At 46.3% G+C, this 15871-nt stretch overlaps 1 protein-coding gene across 4 annotated transcripts in view; it reads right to left on the bottom strand.

Annotated features, from left to right (window-relative positions):
- Positions 1-825: 825 nt before the first annotated feature.
- Positions 826-15871, bottom strand: part of sobpa (sine oculis binding protein homolog (Drosophila) a) — a 58138-nt gene continuing 43092 nt past the window's right edge. For all 4 annotated transcript variants that reach the window (XM_072677288.1, XM_072677290.1, XM_072677291.1 and 1 more), the window contains 2 exons: positions 7194-9279; positions 826-6994 (listed from right to left, as the gene is read on the bottom strand). In XM_072677288.1, coding sequence (XP_072533389.1) covers positions 7213-9279 — 2067 coding nt within the window. In that variant the 3' untranslated portion in view covers positions 826-6994; positions 7194-7212. The remainder of the gene's footprint in view (positions 6995-7193; positions 9280-15871) is intronic.

The raw sequence follows: 15871 nt of genomic DNA, 5'->3' as shown, positions 1-15871 counted from the left end.
TAGATAACTTTTGTATTTGACACATTTTGATGACTTTCTGAACATTAAAGGGCCCATACCCATTAAAACATCCTCCTTTTTAAAGATTATTTGACATAGTGTGTAAATATCGCTCTCTGTTCACTTCACAGACCGTCCAGTGGAAGCTAATCTGCAAAAAGAGTGATTCTTTATAGCTTATTGACTTAGTATTAGCATTAATATTAATACAATAATTAATACTAATATTAACACTAAGCCTTAGTATTAGTGTAGCACAGTAGCCACTAAATTTAATAACAATAATAAATCTGTAAAATAAGCCTTTGTTAGGTCACAAAAGAAACACATTAACATACAGTATATCCACCTATTCAAGCCAAAACAGCTGTCTAGCCTAGCCCCGCCCACTTATGCTCAAACCATAAAGAGCGATTCTGCTTTCGGGATGCAGCTTATTTACATATGAGTGTTAAAGGCCCAGAAGTCAAAAGAGCCCGTTTCATTAAGGATAAATAAAGGTGTACAAATGATTCTCATCAGTTTACACTGTTTACAGTGGTGCTGAATGGAACCGGACGTCTGAAAAGTTTGACCCCTGTTTAACACCACCTTTTAGTCGAAACTGAGAGGGTTTTCAGATTCTCCACTACTGTCCCTTCATCACCCTTCCATATAACACTCACTGGTTCACTGGTGGGTTTGGATTGTAATAAAATGACTGTATTTGTGTTGTAGTCATGGCGACCGATGCCTGGCTCCATTCACCACCACTGTTGCAGCTGACTGGATTCTCTACAATTAACCAAAAAGTCAGACCACACCCCTCCTCACCCCCGCCAAAACCCCCATAGCCCCGCCTCTCAAACACTGAGGTATGGGAAGACTTTGAGAAATTGGTGGAATTCCTCTTTAAGCATACCTGCATAAGCGAGTGCTGTTTGCAGTTGAATGGTAACGGCGTTCGGTTACTGTACTATCAAGGGCGGCATCGTAGGCCATGAAACACACACACACACACACACACACACACACACACACACATTTCTGCTGGTGTCATTGTCTTGTCTGTATGGAACCGCAGACACTACAACAGTGTCCAGTTTCAGAGCTATATCTGTCCGGCCCAGTCTGCTCAACTCCAGTTACAACACCAAGGTCACACACACACACACACACACAGTGGGTCATAAAAAATGACATTTCAGGTTCTCTGAGCCTCAGTGTTACCCGAGAGGTGCTGAAGTGTTTGGGTGGGCGTGCGTCACTGGAAGGGGGAAATGGGCTGATTGAGTGATCGGGTCATGCTCCCGATAAAACGCTCCAACTTGATCTCTGTTTGCTGTGTCTGAAGCGCGTGACCAATGATTCCTGCTCCTCAAACAAGCGCGGAAAACCCATCAACTCTAAACACACCCGGGACAGACGCTCAGATTAGACGCGGTTTAGTCAACACGCTCATTTGACCCAGTTTTCACCGTTTTCCGTCATTTCCAGTGCTGAAACTGACTGTACGCTACAGATGCAGCAGACCGAGATCAGGCTGAAAGATACAGGGTTCCTTCAGCATCCGTCGTCACAAATCTGAGGCTCTTTAAGAGCAGGACGAGGCTTTTAAATCGGTCAGATTCACAGATGACCTGCAGTTCAATCAGAGTAAAGTGTCCTATGAAGCTTTAACCCCATATTTAGCGAACAGGTGAAGCTGCTGGCTTGTTAGTATGGTAACATGTTGCCACAGTAAAAGGACTTACTAATACTAATACTAATATTAATACAATAATTAATACTAATATTAATAATAAGACTTAGTATTAGTGTAGCAGAGAAGCCGCTACATTTAGTAGATTTAAATAACTAACAATATCAAACTGTGGGAAAGTGTGAACATTATTTTTGGTGTGAAATTGAGATTCACAGAAACTTTAGGCTGGGGTTGGTAGATATGCAAAACTATAGATAGATAGTGACGGGAGGGTGGAGGGCTGCGCAGACTTCTCATAGACACGTGAAGAAGGTAGAAATTAAATTTATAATAAGTTACATTTGAGAGGAGGGGTTTCAGTTATGGTCCACCTCTCAAAATGTAACTATTTCATATGTTTTGGCAAATGAAGGGGGGGAGGGATGTGGGGGATTCGTACATTTTGCCTTATATTACACTTCTTGTATTCCTCCACTCAAAGTTTTTATAAAAAAACAAAAAACAGGTCAAAATCTTCTCAAAACTACGATAAAAGCGGTAATAGACGTCTGGTTCCATTCACCACCACTGTGAACAATTCTGACTTAGTACGTTTCTCTAGAACTAAGTGTTTCACAGCAAATCCACCCCAATGACGTCCTTCACATCTCTACCGTTTACTAATGAAGAGCTTCGAGACAGAAGTTGGACTTCCCCTTTAAGATGACATCTCTGAATGGCTACAGATGAAACTGTTCACATGGAAACAATGTGTGTGTGTGTGTGTGTGTGTGTGTGTGTGTGTGTGTGTGTGTGTGAAGGAGTGATTTTCTAAGCAGCTATGTTGCAGGTTTTCAAACATCATCACCTCCACTGCCACCCTGACCTTCTGAGATGATCGCTGTAGTCATGGTGACCGTGCTGTGATCTGATATCAGATGAAAAACACACTGCATTTAATATACAATAAAAGTACAGAGGGCCCCCCACACACACATACACACACACATTCAGTGAGTGCATATATGCATACAGATGAAGGGTGAGATTGTGGAGGTGGTGTGTGTGTGTTACTCTTGGCGGCCACTTTCTCAGCATGTCCTCTTTTGGCTAGACAGCGGATCAGCAGGCTCTGTCAACTCCGTCAGAACGAACGCGAGCGAGGAATAGAAGCTGGCGGTGGTGGAGGCCAGCCTGAAAGTGATCCTACACCGCCTGTCAAACGTTTGGGAAATGCTAAGCTTTACAAAATGCTTTTAATACAAACGAGCATGTTTTCTTTGTCCGCGTGAAGGAGCTGAAGACGTTAAACGGAAAGCTGCTCAGATCTGCCTGTTTAAGGCCTGAAGAACTTCTGCAACTGAGGGAGAAGAAGGAACACCTGCCAAAAGCCCTACTCTGGGAAATAAAGCCACAGGCCATGCTTCGTATCCTGCATTAGGATATTTAAACCACCACTGGACCCACAGAGCTTTAATATGGACCCTCATCATGTGGGGGGACCCTCAGGGTCAACACAGAAGGCCTAACGAGTTCCAGCAATACATGCCATCGTGCTTGTTGTATTTGAACTCCTACAAGGCTTTCTACTAGATGTTGGAGTTTGGCATTGCTGTGAGGATTTGACTGCATTCAGCGATGCTGGATGATGATCACCACCCCACCTCATCACCCCCAACTCCCCAACTCATCCCAAAACCACAGTTCCTCCATGCTCCACAGCTCAATGCTGGGGGGGGGTTATACCCTTCTAGACAAGGGACTAAACAAGCTTTGTGTAAGCAAAGCAATGGGTACAACTTAAGGTAGTGGAATGCATTCACTGGAAGGGGTGTCCACAAACATTTGAACATACAGTGTATAATCATAGGCGATAGCAGACGTCTGCTTTCTACTAACTAAACCTGATTTGTTTTACTTAATTGAAAAGTAGCTGCAAAAATCAAACATTATGCGTGTCCCAAAACTTCTGACAGGCAGTGTACTGTATGTTTCAGTACAGACGGAGGGACGAAGGGCCAAAAAAAAAGTTTTAAAAAGTGAGGGGAGATTCCGGTCAGCGACAGAGAGACAGACTGAGCCAAACATGGAAATCAGAGGAGAATATATAGAGCTGTGCTTAAAAAAATTATTAAAAAAAGGGGAAAAAGCCATCTGGAACGAGAACACCGAGCCGTTTTCAGTTTTCAGGAAATCAAGCACTTGGACGAATCTGAGACGGTCACTTTTCAGCACAGGGGACGGAAAGTCTGGCTGACCGGCTGGAGGAAACGGCCGTTAGGGAACCACCCTGTCGTTTTTCTGATGCTCAAACTAGTTTTACGGTTTCCCCGGCAGGTTCTCACACCTTTCTGTGTACCAATTTTTGACACCCGTGTTTTTCTTTCCTAATGAATTGAGGAAAAAGCCGAACGCTCCAAAATGCTTCGGGTTGTTTTGGCAGGGCGCGCTCACGTTCCCTCTCAGGCTTCGAGTTACACTCCCTGGAGTTCTCCTCTGCGGAGCTAGCTACAGACGCATGTGTTGTGTGTTTCGTTTTCAACACTGCTGGTCTGTTCCTCAGGTCTCGCTCTCCTGTGCGTTTGTCGCGTTGTTTAGGCCCCTCGGCTTCCTTCAAACTCCTGGCCTTCGTAGCTGGCTCAGGCTCAGGCACAGTTTAGACAGGCAGTCAAATCTGATCTGAGAGGGTATCTGATCTTTTCCTTGAAGTCTAAACAGTTGATCTTGATCTAACTGCATCTTTTCCATTCCTGTCTGAACCTCGCCTACAGCGTACAGACGCAGTCGCTTCCCAAACGGCACCAGGTCTAATCCATTACAGAGCTTTTTGGCAAACTCTGAAGGCGATGGCAGGGCCGCAGTTTTTAGCACCATGACGTCTTAAACCAGCATTAAAAAAAATGATCAATTGGCAAATAAAACCCACTTAAATTGATCAAGTCAGAGAGGAACTGATAGTAGTTACAGCTGTGCTGAAGAACCTTAAGTAGCAGCTACCAACCCGGTTCCTGGAGATCTACCTTCCCGAAGAGTTCCCTTCCAACCCTGATAGATCCTTTTTTAAAATTCTATCATTTGTTTGTGGAATTTTTCAATTTTTTCCCCATTTTTCCCACCCCTTCGTAGCTTCCCGAGCACGGCATCGCCAGGCAGCCAACACGCTCTGAGGAAAGCGCCGGGTCCCTGGCTCCACCACACCAGCTGACAGACGCCTGCGTCGGCCATCATCGCCATCGTCACTTTAAGAGTGACGAGGGGAGAGAGAGAGCGCGGCCAATTGTGCTCACCCAGACTCCGGCTGCTGATGGCAAAGCAGCATGGCTTGGTCCTATTTGAACAAGACCACCAGTCGGAAGTGTGAGATTCTGCGAGAACATACATGTCGACCTCCAGGAGAAGGGTTGGGGAGCTCCGACCTATAGGAAAAGGCAAGGTTTCCAATGTGACCGTGCTGAACGGTTCTACCAGACGAGAGACTGACTGAGAGACTGACTGAGAGACTGATTGAGAGACTGATTGAGAGACTGACTGAGAGACTGACTGAGAGACTGACTGAGAGACTGATGGAGAGACTGACTGAGAGACTGACTGAGAGACTGATTGAGAGACTGACTGAGAGACTGACTGAGAGACTGATTCAGAGACTGACTGAGAGACTGATTCAGAGACTGATTCAGAGACTGACTGAGAGACTGATTGAGAGACTGATTGAGACTGACTGAGAGACTGATTCAGAGACTGATTCAGAGACTGACTGAGAGACTGACTGAGAGACTGATTGAGAGACTGATTGAGACTGACTGAGAGACTGATTCAGAGACTGACTGAGAGACTGATTGAGAGACTGACTGAGAGACTGACTGAGAGACTGACTGAGAGACTGACTGAGAGACTGATTGAGAGACTGATTTGACCGAATGAGGATCAATTTTCAGAGAGAGGCTCAGGGAAGGAATGCCATGTGATTCAGTTGATAAACTCAAGACCTTTGTGTTGGTGTGGAACGTGGTACACATTTCTCTGCATGCCTTCAGTGTGAAACTTCAGTGTGAGTGATTGACATGACGTCTAGGTTTAGAGCTTGGTGGAAGGACCGGTTGTTCACTCTAGCCAATAGCGACAGAGCGCTTGCCCATTCTGACAGTCCTTGTTGAAGTTATGCTGTGTCTCTACCCTGTCGTCCTTGAGTCATTGAGAGGGAGTGAATTTTCCATTGCACATCCGTCCGTTCTGGCACCACCAACCTCAATTGCTGGGGTGCCAGTAAACAGTCCATAAATATCACTCCTCATTAGCAACCTTATCCTAACCTGTCTTCTTCTGAATGTCCATGGTGTTCTAGCTGAAATTCCCAGGTTCCCCAGTCACCCATCACTTCAAATCAGGCTGTCTGAGCTGTAGTTGTCCTTCTTCCCTGTATTTTCAGCGGCCGGGAACGACGAAAGGGCGTGAAGACGGGTTACTGTATATTTTGCTGGTGGTGCCGAAGAAAGGACAAGAAAGAAACAGACCTGGGGACGGGATGGGATCCAGAAAGAGTGATAAAGATTAGTAAGACTTGATGAGAGTGACCAGTTCATTTTTTTTCAACCATTACTTTCTTGGCACTCTCGTAGATCTTCGGTTCGGTTCTGCCTGAATAGATGAATGGAGGTGCCAAACCTCCAGCTCTCGCTCACCTTATCCGATCCTAAAACTTGTCTGAGCACCGACCCACACAGAAACCCAAACCTGTCTTGTTTATCATTACTGGGCACATCTGAGTAGCAGGCCACAGGGCTTTTTTTGATTGGGCACCATTCCGAAGGCCCGCCCCCATGGGGCCTGCACAGGAACAGGTCCTGTCAGTCATCTGTGGGCACATTTTTTGATTGGCAAGCCCAGTAGACCTCTTGATGATTGCATGACACCCACATTTTGGCCCTCTTGCAGCTATCTATGTACATTTCAGTCCGCAGCACTGCAGAGCTTCACCAGTCCTGTAGGGGGAGACACCTCAGCACAGATGTGAATCCATTCCAGGACTGAGAAGACTCCTCCGGAACCAGTGAAACTTTTTTGGAAAGGTTTACGGACCTCGGAAGGATTCACTGGGTCGTTCTGTGCTGAGGTTGAGGAAACACTAGTCTCACAGTTTGTCTTTGTGAGACTTGACTGGGTGTGTATGTTTGCATGTATGTGTGTGTGTGTGTGTGTGTGTGTTTGTGTGAGTGCAGAGACGTTTAGAGGGTGCAGGGACGGGTAGTCGTATATGGCGGGTGGAGATGTGGGAGGACTAATGGGCTCTGCTGCAGTGCTGTGCTGCTTGTCCCTTTGGTGAGATGTGAGCATCTGTCAGAGAGAAGAGACAGACGTTCAGATATGTGGTTAATTGCTCAAGTCATTGTCTTCATTCTTAATTCCCTAGAGGTCTTTCCGTAAAGCTCAAAATTCTGTCCTATCCATGGCAAATCTGTGACCAAAATCTTACCCTAAAAACCAGTATTTTAATATGCAAGAGAAATATTTAATACTTCTACAAACGACTGACCTGCAAACTCTCTCACTCTTCACTTGTTCTGATTGCGAATGCGCAGGCACCTCCTCTTCAGCGGGGGCTCCAGCTCTGCCGCTCCCGCTGCTGCTAAAGGAGCAGTCAGGCCGCATGGCAGGATGCCTGCCGTCTTCTCTGCTGGTTTAGGCACAGGCTGAATGACACAGCCTGGTTTGGGCATAAGTGGCAGAGCGTAGGCGTGGTCAGCTCCAGACGCCGCGTCCTCTGCCTCTTGGGACTTCTCGTCTCCTGCGCCTCCCGGAGCATTGGCCTGCTCGGACAAGGCTCTCTTACCTGCTGTGTCCCTCTCAATGGCCGTACAGCTGTTTTCCTTCAGGTCCTCTCCCTCTGCTGGCTCGTTGCAGACTGTGGTTGTCCTGCGGCATGGTTCCACAGGGGGGCGCTGTTCCAGAGGTGGGCTCCGGACGGTGGGCTCCAGCAGCTGCATGCTGCAACCCCCATTGACAATGACATTACAAGGTGTGGCGCTTCCTGGCTCTGTTTTTGTTGTGGAGATGCTGGCTGTGGGAGCAGAAAGGGTGCATGTACCCAGCTGAGGCAGCGGGGGCGTGGCACTGCAGAAGGAAGGGTCAGCACACGGCAGCACGACAGTGTTCATTGGGCTGTTAGGCTCGCTGTCTCTGTCTCTGTGCAAGTTCTCTATTGGCCCCGTGCTGTCAGAGTCTCTCTCATTCGCTTCGCAATCGCTCAGTTGTGACACAGCTTGCCCTGCGAGTGGAGTCAAGTCAGGCTCTGGCTTCACTTGCACACATGGCACGGCCCTCTGGATGACCTGCTGCTGTCTGGAGCGACGATTTGTCGTTAAATCAATGATTCCATTTGCTGGTGTGTCTGTAGGAGATCCTGAATTTGACAAAGTGGAACTTCCGCTTCCGGGGCTTTCGGTTTTAACAGCGAGATCCATCATGCTTGTCCTGCCCCGTTCTGTCTGACCGGATACCCCCGGAGAAAGCACGTCCGAGCTTGAGGGACCCTGCTTATGAACTCCGCTGTCTCCTCCTCTGGACAAATCAGGGGAGAAAGGCAAGTCCTGCGAGTTGCTGTGCTCACCTGACACCTCCGGAAGCATCCCGTCGTTCCCCGGACGATCTCCCGATGCCTTTGGACCGACCGGGATGGGAACTGGGATGGGTATTGGCACCGGTAACGGCACAATTACTGGATACGGCACTAAGAGCATTGGAGGGGGCACAAGGGGCGCAAGTGACGGCATGCCAAAGTTCATCATTGGTGGCACTGGAATGGGCCCAGCTGGCATGATGTTAACAGGAGGGAAGGGCAGTCCGGGAATGTGAGTACCCGGATGAGGGGGCATCATTCCAGGTGGGTTACCTGCAAGGGTAGGAGTGGAGGTAGGGTGAATGTGGGGTGAGAGAAGGGGGCGATGCATTGGGCTCGACGGGGGGCCCAGGGTTCGAGGAGGAGGAGGGGGTGGCCCAATGCCAGGTATCATGGGATTAGGGAGCGGGCTGTTGGGGCCAGGAGGCCGAAGGAATGGAGGGCGCATTTGCTGCATCATTTGGTGCTCCATAAAGAGGGGAAGTGGCATCGGGCCACGAGGAGTCATCACCATAGGAGGGCTGCCGGGTGGCACTCCGAGTGGCGGGTGGAGTCCAGGCCCAGGTGGTGGTGGAGGGGGAGGCGGTAACGTCGGACTTTCATGCGGCCTCGGCGTGGGGATTTTCGTGGACGATGAAGATGATAAAGACGAACACATGGGTCCATGCTCAGAAGGCGATCCCGATGCTGACCCAGAGTGCCCGACCCCGGACGTGGCGCCCCCTGGTGAGGGAGCCTTGCGGGCACGCAGCTCACTCAGAGGAGCGCTCCAAGACTCCGGGGTAAGAAGCTGCACCCCGGGGCTTCCCTCTGACTTACCCTCCCCAGCCGGATGAACGGGGTTGCACAGCCCAGCTGGCAGGGCTGCCTGGGTCTCTTTGTAGAAGATGTCCATCTTGTACTGGTTCAGACACTTTGCGCTGCAGAACTGCAGGCGTCTCTCGCCTGACCCGAAGTCCAGGTACTCCTTAGTGTGGCGGATGTGCTTGCACCAGTCACACACCTGTAATGCACATAAACACGACATGGGACACTTACTGGCCTGAAATCAGCGAGATCAGCAGTCCAAGACTTTAAGTAGTTTTAGTTATTAGATAATTAGATAACTGGATAATTACGTGCTTTGAATTTGTGCAGAGACAAATATGTTTTCCTAAAATACTACTAACTTTAGCTTAGGTTTAGGTTTGTGTTTGTGTCTCCAAATGTCCATTTTCATCAACGTCTGCAGAGGACAACTCCTGACATGTTATTTTCTCTTCTCTCTCTCTCTCTCTCTCTCTCACTCCCTCACTCACTCCCTCACTCACATACACAGTCAGTGCTTGTCACAGAGTCGGTCGCCCCTGGCAGAGCCGCAGGGTCAGACCAAGCAAGTCCCAACTAAAAGGTTTTCCCTTCAAGGAACAATTATGTGTGTGCAGGTCCAGTTACACGCAAAAACAAATAGGCAGCCTAGTTGCTTATTCAAGGTGACGCTAACAGAAGTCGACAGGTACAGCAGGTCTGAGAGGTACGAGTGTGGAACGAGAGCATGGCGTGTGAAGGAAACCCGCTTCCAAGGATTTCAAAAAGTGCATCAAATAAGGCAGAACTCCCTAACTTTCTACACCTGTCCTGTCAGTCTGTCATTTCTCTCTCTCTGTGTGTCTGTCTGTCACTCGCTTCCTCGCGAGCTTAGGCTGACGAGTGCAGAGTGGCAGATTAGCCTCAGGCCTAGTGAGGTGATTACCGAAAGGGAGTCTCTCAGGATGTAATGAGGGGATTAATCAGCTGTCACTACTGTCAATGACAGACATTCATCACACACACACACTCATGCTCACCACTCTCTAAAAATCACAAGAATGTAGAGACGTACTACCAGTAGAATACGAAGATATACGGCATACAGGACCCTATTGGCACCATGCTGCCTAATGCCAGGCGTGGGCTAGAAGAGGGGTATAAAGCCCCCCATCATTGAGCTGTGGAGCAGTGGAAGAACTTCATCCAATACTTGTGGGATGAGTCAGGGAGTTGGGGATGAGTTGGGGTGGTGATTAGCCGACATCCCGACCTCTCTAACGTCTTGCTGCTAACAATCTTCCCTGGACAGTAGACAGTTATTCTAAACAGTGAATGAGCAGGTGTCTCAATACTTTTGTCCACATCGTGAAAACTACCTAACCAGCTACCTACCAAAAGCTAAGCATTAGCAAGTGCTAAAACACACATTTTAGCTAGTGGAATCTAGCCTAGCATCTAGGGCACTGGGTGGACCAGCTCGGCAAGGTGAGACCACCACGGTCACAACACCATCCCACCACACCACCAGCAATTTGACAGAAATGCAATTGTCCTGAGACCTCCTTCTGACTAAGATCTGTCCTAATCACTGCCTCGTTTGTTCTGAGACCTCCTTCTGACTGAGATCTGTCCTAATCACTGCCTCAATTGTTCTGAGACCTCCTTCTGACTAAGATCTGTCCTAATCACTGCCTCGTTTGTTCTGAGACCTCCTTCTGACTAAGATCGGTCCTAATCACTGCCTCAATTGTTTTGAGACCTTCTTCTGACTAAGATCTGTCCTAATCACTGCCTCAATTGTTCTGAGACCTCCTTCTGACTGAGATCTGTCCTAATCACTGCCTCAATTGTTTTGAGACCTTCTTCTGACTGAGATCTGTCCTAATCACTGCCTCGTTTGTTCGGAGACCTCCTTCTGACTAAAATCGGTCCTAATCACTGCCTTGTTTGTTCTGAGACCTCCTTCTGACTAAGATCTGTCCTAATCACTGCCTCGTTTGTTCTGAGACCTCCTTCTGACTGAGATCTGTCCTAATCACTGCCTCAATTGTTTTGAGACCTCCTTCTGACTAAGATCTGTCCTAATCACTGCCTTGTTTGTCCTGAGACCTCCTTCTGACTAAGATCGGTCCTAATCACTGCCTCAATTGTTTTGAGACCTCCTTCTGAGTGAAATCTGTCCTAATCACTGCCTCAATTGTTTTGAGACCTCCTTCTGACTGAGATCTGTCCTAATCACTGCCTCAATTGTTTTGAGACCTCCTTCTGACTGAGATCTGTCCTAATCACTGCCTTGTTTGTTCTGAGACCTCCTTCTGAGTGAGATCTGTCCTAATCACTGCCTCGTTTGTTCTGAGACCTCCTTCTGAGTGAGATCTGTCCTAATCACTGCCTCGTTTGTTCTGAGACCTCCTTCTGAGTGAGATCTGTCCTAATCACTGCCTCGTTTGTTCTGAGACCTCCTTCTGAGTGAGATCTGTCCTAATCACTGCCTCAATTGTTTTGAGACCTCCTTCTGACTGAGATCTGTCCTAATCACCGTCTCGATTATTTGTCCTAATCACTGCCTCGATTGTTTGGAGACCTCCTACTGGAGACCTCCTTCTGGACACCTCCTTCTGACTGAGATCTGTCCTAATCACTGCCTCGTTTGTTCGGAGATCGCCTCCTCACTGTGATTTGTCCAAATCACTGTTTCTTTTGAGACCTCCCTAGATTGTGATTGGTCCTAATAACCACCTTGTTTGTTCTGAGACCTCCCCCTGTCTGCAACTGTCCTAACCACTGCCTCATTTGTTTTGAGACCCCCTCCTGGTCTAAGGACATGGTCATTGATTTTTGTGATGGCGTCTCTAGTGGTGCGGAGGCATTCTTACAGGTCTTTTTAACGTAAGTTACGAGTGTGTGTTTGACAGTAGCTTAGCTTAGCTTAGTTCTTTTAGCACTACTGGTCATTAGCACCTACTTCGTGCCCAGTTCACAAACTCACACACACACACACACACACACTGTGGCTCAGCGGAACCGTCACACAGATCTTAGTGTGTGTGTGTGTGTGTGTGTGTGTGTGTGTGTGGTGAATTATACATGGACGCTAATTTCCCCGGTTTAAACTCAGCACAGATGGAGAGCACTTAACCAGCCCGCACTGCGAGCGGGAAATTTCACTGCACATTACACTAATGCACTTCCTCTCTCTCTCTCCTGCTCTCGCTCACTCACACTCTCTCTCCTAATTATCTCTCCTTAAGCTTCTGCTTCCTTCATGTATTATTCCATCCTCCTCTCTCACGACATCGGAGTTTCTCTCTCTCTCTCGTCCTTTCCCCCTCTCTTCTTTTTACCCCTTTCTCACTCTCTCTTACTACCTCGTTACCTTTCTCACTCTCTCTTACTACCTCGTTACCTTTCTCTCTCTCTTACTACCTCGTTATCTTTCTCACTCTCTTACTACCTCGTTACCTTTCACTCTCTCTTACTACCTCGTTACCTTTCTCACTCTCTCTTACTACCTCGTTACCTTTCTCTCTCTCTCTTACTACCTCGTTACCTTTCTCACTCTCTCTTACTACCTCGTTACCTTTCTCACTCTCTCTTACTACCTCGTTACCTTTCTCTCTCTCTCTTACTACCTCGTTACCTTTCTCACTCTCTCTTACTACCTCGTTATCTTTCTCACTCTCTTACTACCTCGTTACCTTTCTCACTCTCTCTTACTACCTCGTTACCTTTCTCTCTCTCTTACTACCTCGTTACCTTTCTCACTCTCTTACTACCTCGTTACCTTTCTCACTCTCTCTTACTACCTCGTTACCTTTCTCACTCTCTTACTACCTCGTTACCTTTCTCACTCTCTCTTACTACCTCGTTACTTTTCTCACTCTCTCTTACTACCTCGTTATCTTTCTCACTCTCTTACTACCTCGTTACCTTTCTCACTCTCTCTTCCTACCTCGTTACCTTTCTCACTCTCTCTTCCTACCTCGTTACCTTTCTCACTCTCTTTTTCCCTCGTAACCTTTCTCTCTCTCTCTTTCTACCTCATTACCTCTCTCTTTTTACCTCGTTACCTTTCCCTCTCTCTCTTTTTACCTCATTACCTCTCTCTTTTTACCTTGTTACCTTTCCCTCTCTCTCTTTTTACCTCGTTACCTTTCTATTTTTACCTTGTTACCTTTCCCTCTCTCTCTTTTTACCTCATTGCCTCTCTTTTTACCTAATTACCTCTCTCTTTTTACCTCATTACCTTTCTCTCTTTTTACCTTGTTACCTTTCCCTCTCTCTCTTTTTACCTCATTACCTCTCTCTTTTTACCTCATTACCTTTCTCTTTTTACCTTGTTACCTTTCCCGCTCTCTCTTTTTACCTCGTTACCTCTCTCTCTTTTTACCTCATTACCTCTCTCTTTTTACCTCATTACCTCTCTCTCTTTTTACCTCATTACCTCTCTTTTTACCTCGCTACCTTTCCCTCTCTCTTTTTACCTCGTTACCGCTCTCTCTTTTTACCTCATTACCTCTCTTTTTACCTCGCTACCTTTCCCTCTCTCTTTTTACCTCATTACCTCTCTTTTTTTACCTCGTTACCTTTCTCTCTCTCTCTTTCTACCTCATTACGTTTCTTACTCTCTCTTTCTTTCTACCTCGTTACGATATCTCTCGTTCACCTTTCTCTCCCTTCTGTCTCTTTACCTCTCTCACTCCCCCTCTAACTTATATCTACTTCTCCCTCTCTCTCACCTTCTATCTCACTCTCTCTCGCTCTTAGTCTAGACATAATTACTGTCATTTATTTCTGCCGAGGCCGATCGCCGTGACAACGGTGCGACTGTTCGCGGACTCTCTCGCCTTTTTTTCTGTAATTACCTCGCTAACTTGTGGCCGCGGGCCGAACATTAGCGCCTCTGCTTTATATCTCAACTCCTCTCTCTCTCTCTCTCGCTCACCGCCTTCACTCCTGACCCCAACAATCTGTCCACCGACACACACACACACACACACACACACACACACACATATATACATACAGTACACACACACACACACACACACACACACACACAGTGTGATGCAGTGCGGAATGACGATGTTGAAACAGAACATGGAGAAGTGGGATGTCTTCATTCGCTAAAGCAGGAGCTAAACCTCCGCAGCTCCTTTGACCCAGATGTAGCTGATTAGCTAAGACTTGTTAGGTTTTAGAAGTTAGCTTCATTAGCTTCATTAGCTTCTACCACTGACTGTAGAAAACATGGACGCTGTGGTTCTGCTCCCCTCCGTTCTACAGGAAATGGAAAGGAGGCATATGAGCAGAAAATGGGCGGAGTTTTGCCATTAAAACATACAGGGATGGGCGGAGCTACACATCATACTGCAACCAGCCAGCAGAGGCGCTACACCTGTGGTGGCTTCACTTCTAAGAGCCACTGCGCACCGTCCGTGTTTTCTACAGTCACTGTTATTTACACTTGAGCTACGAGGCTAATATGGCTATGGCTAATTCAGTTAGCATTGTGCTAACTGACCACCTCGGTCAACACATACTCACCTCAAAGCATGTGGAGCCGTTCAGTAACCTCTAACAGACGCCATTATGTGGATTCTGACACTGTATGACTCACAGTTATCTAGAACACGGACTGAAGTACGGACAGAATTCTGACTTCGGGCTACGGCTGCTACGTTTTCAGTACGCGTGTCCGTTTTAGAGATAACGGTATGTCACACAGCGTCAGAACAAGTGTACGATGATCTACATACAGTAACACAACGCTAATGAGCTGCTTCTATTACTTGTTAGCTACATTATATTTATATATATTTATATTATATTTATATATAGTTACTTTATATAAGCTACATTTGAGTCACAACAACTGGACGCTAAAATCACACACACATGTCTTTCTATGACAGACGGCTATGAGCTTGTGTCTCAACTCAGGCACTAGCCACTGTTAGCTCATGTGAGTCATGTGTTCACTTTGGAAAATATTCAAATGATGTGTATGTTTAATAAATACACACGGCTAAAGGCTAATGGCTATGTTATAGCTAACCTTAGTGTGCTAACATTAGCTACCTGTTATCCTAGGTAGGCATAACTCTTACAGTTTGGGAAAAGGCCGGGAGTACCTAAATTCTTGTCTTGGGGGAAGGGGGCAAAGCACAATATTTTACGGTGGTCTGGGGGCCAAATATAGACAAATATACAGTTATACAAATAATATGTTAAATATATTGATGATACACCGTACATTTCACAATAAATAAAATATTACGTGCTGCATTAAATGTACTCTCACTTCAATATAGTGCTAATATATAGTGCAAGAATATAGCATATAGTGTAAAAAAAGAGTACATATGGTATAGTGTATAGATATATACAATAGATACAATAAACAATGATAGAAAATATAAACAATAGATAATATAAACAAAAGTATATAGTATATAGTGTAAGAATATAGTATATGGTGTATCCTTATACTACATAGAGCATAATGTATATGAATATAGCACATAGTCTTACAATATAGTACACAGTATGATGTATAGACTAAGAATATAATGCACAGTGCACGGATGTAGTATATATTATAAAGTGTGGTATAGTACATAATGTATGGCACACGTATAGTGTAAGAATGTAGTACAATGTATTTTGTAACAATATAGTACAGTGTATATTGTAAAATCTAGTACAGTAGTGTATTAAGACATACTGTATAGTGTAAGAATATAACACATACTGTATAGTGTAATATAATACATAATGTACAGTGTAATATAGTACATAATATA

The sequence above is a fragment of the Salminus brasiliensis genome, chromosome 4 (genome assembly GCF_030463535.1).
Source record: "Salminus brasiliensis chromosome 4, fSalBra1.hap2, whole genome shotgun sequence".
Lineage (NCBI taxonomy): Eukaryota > Metazoa > Chordata > Actinopteri > Characiformes > Bryconidae > Salminus > Salminus brasiliensis.
This window is presented reverse-complemented; position numbering and strand designations above follow the sequence as displayed.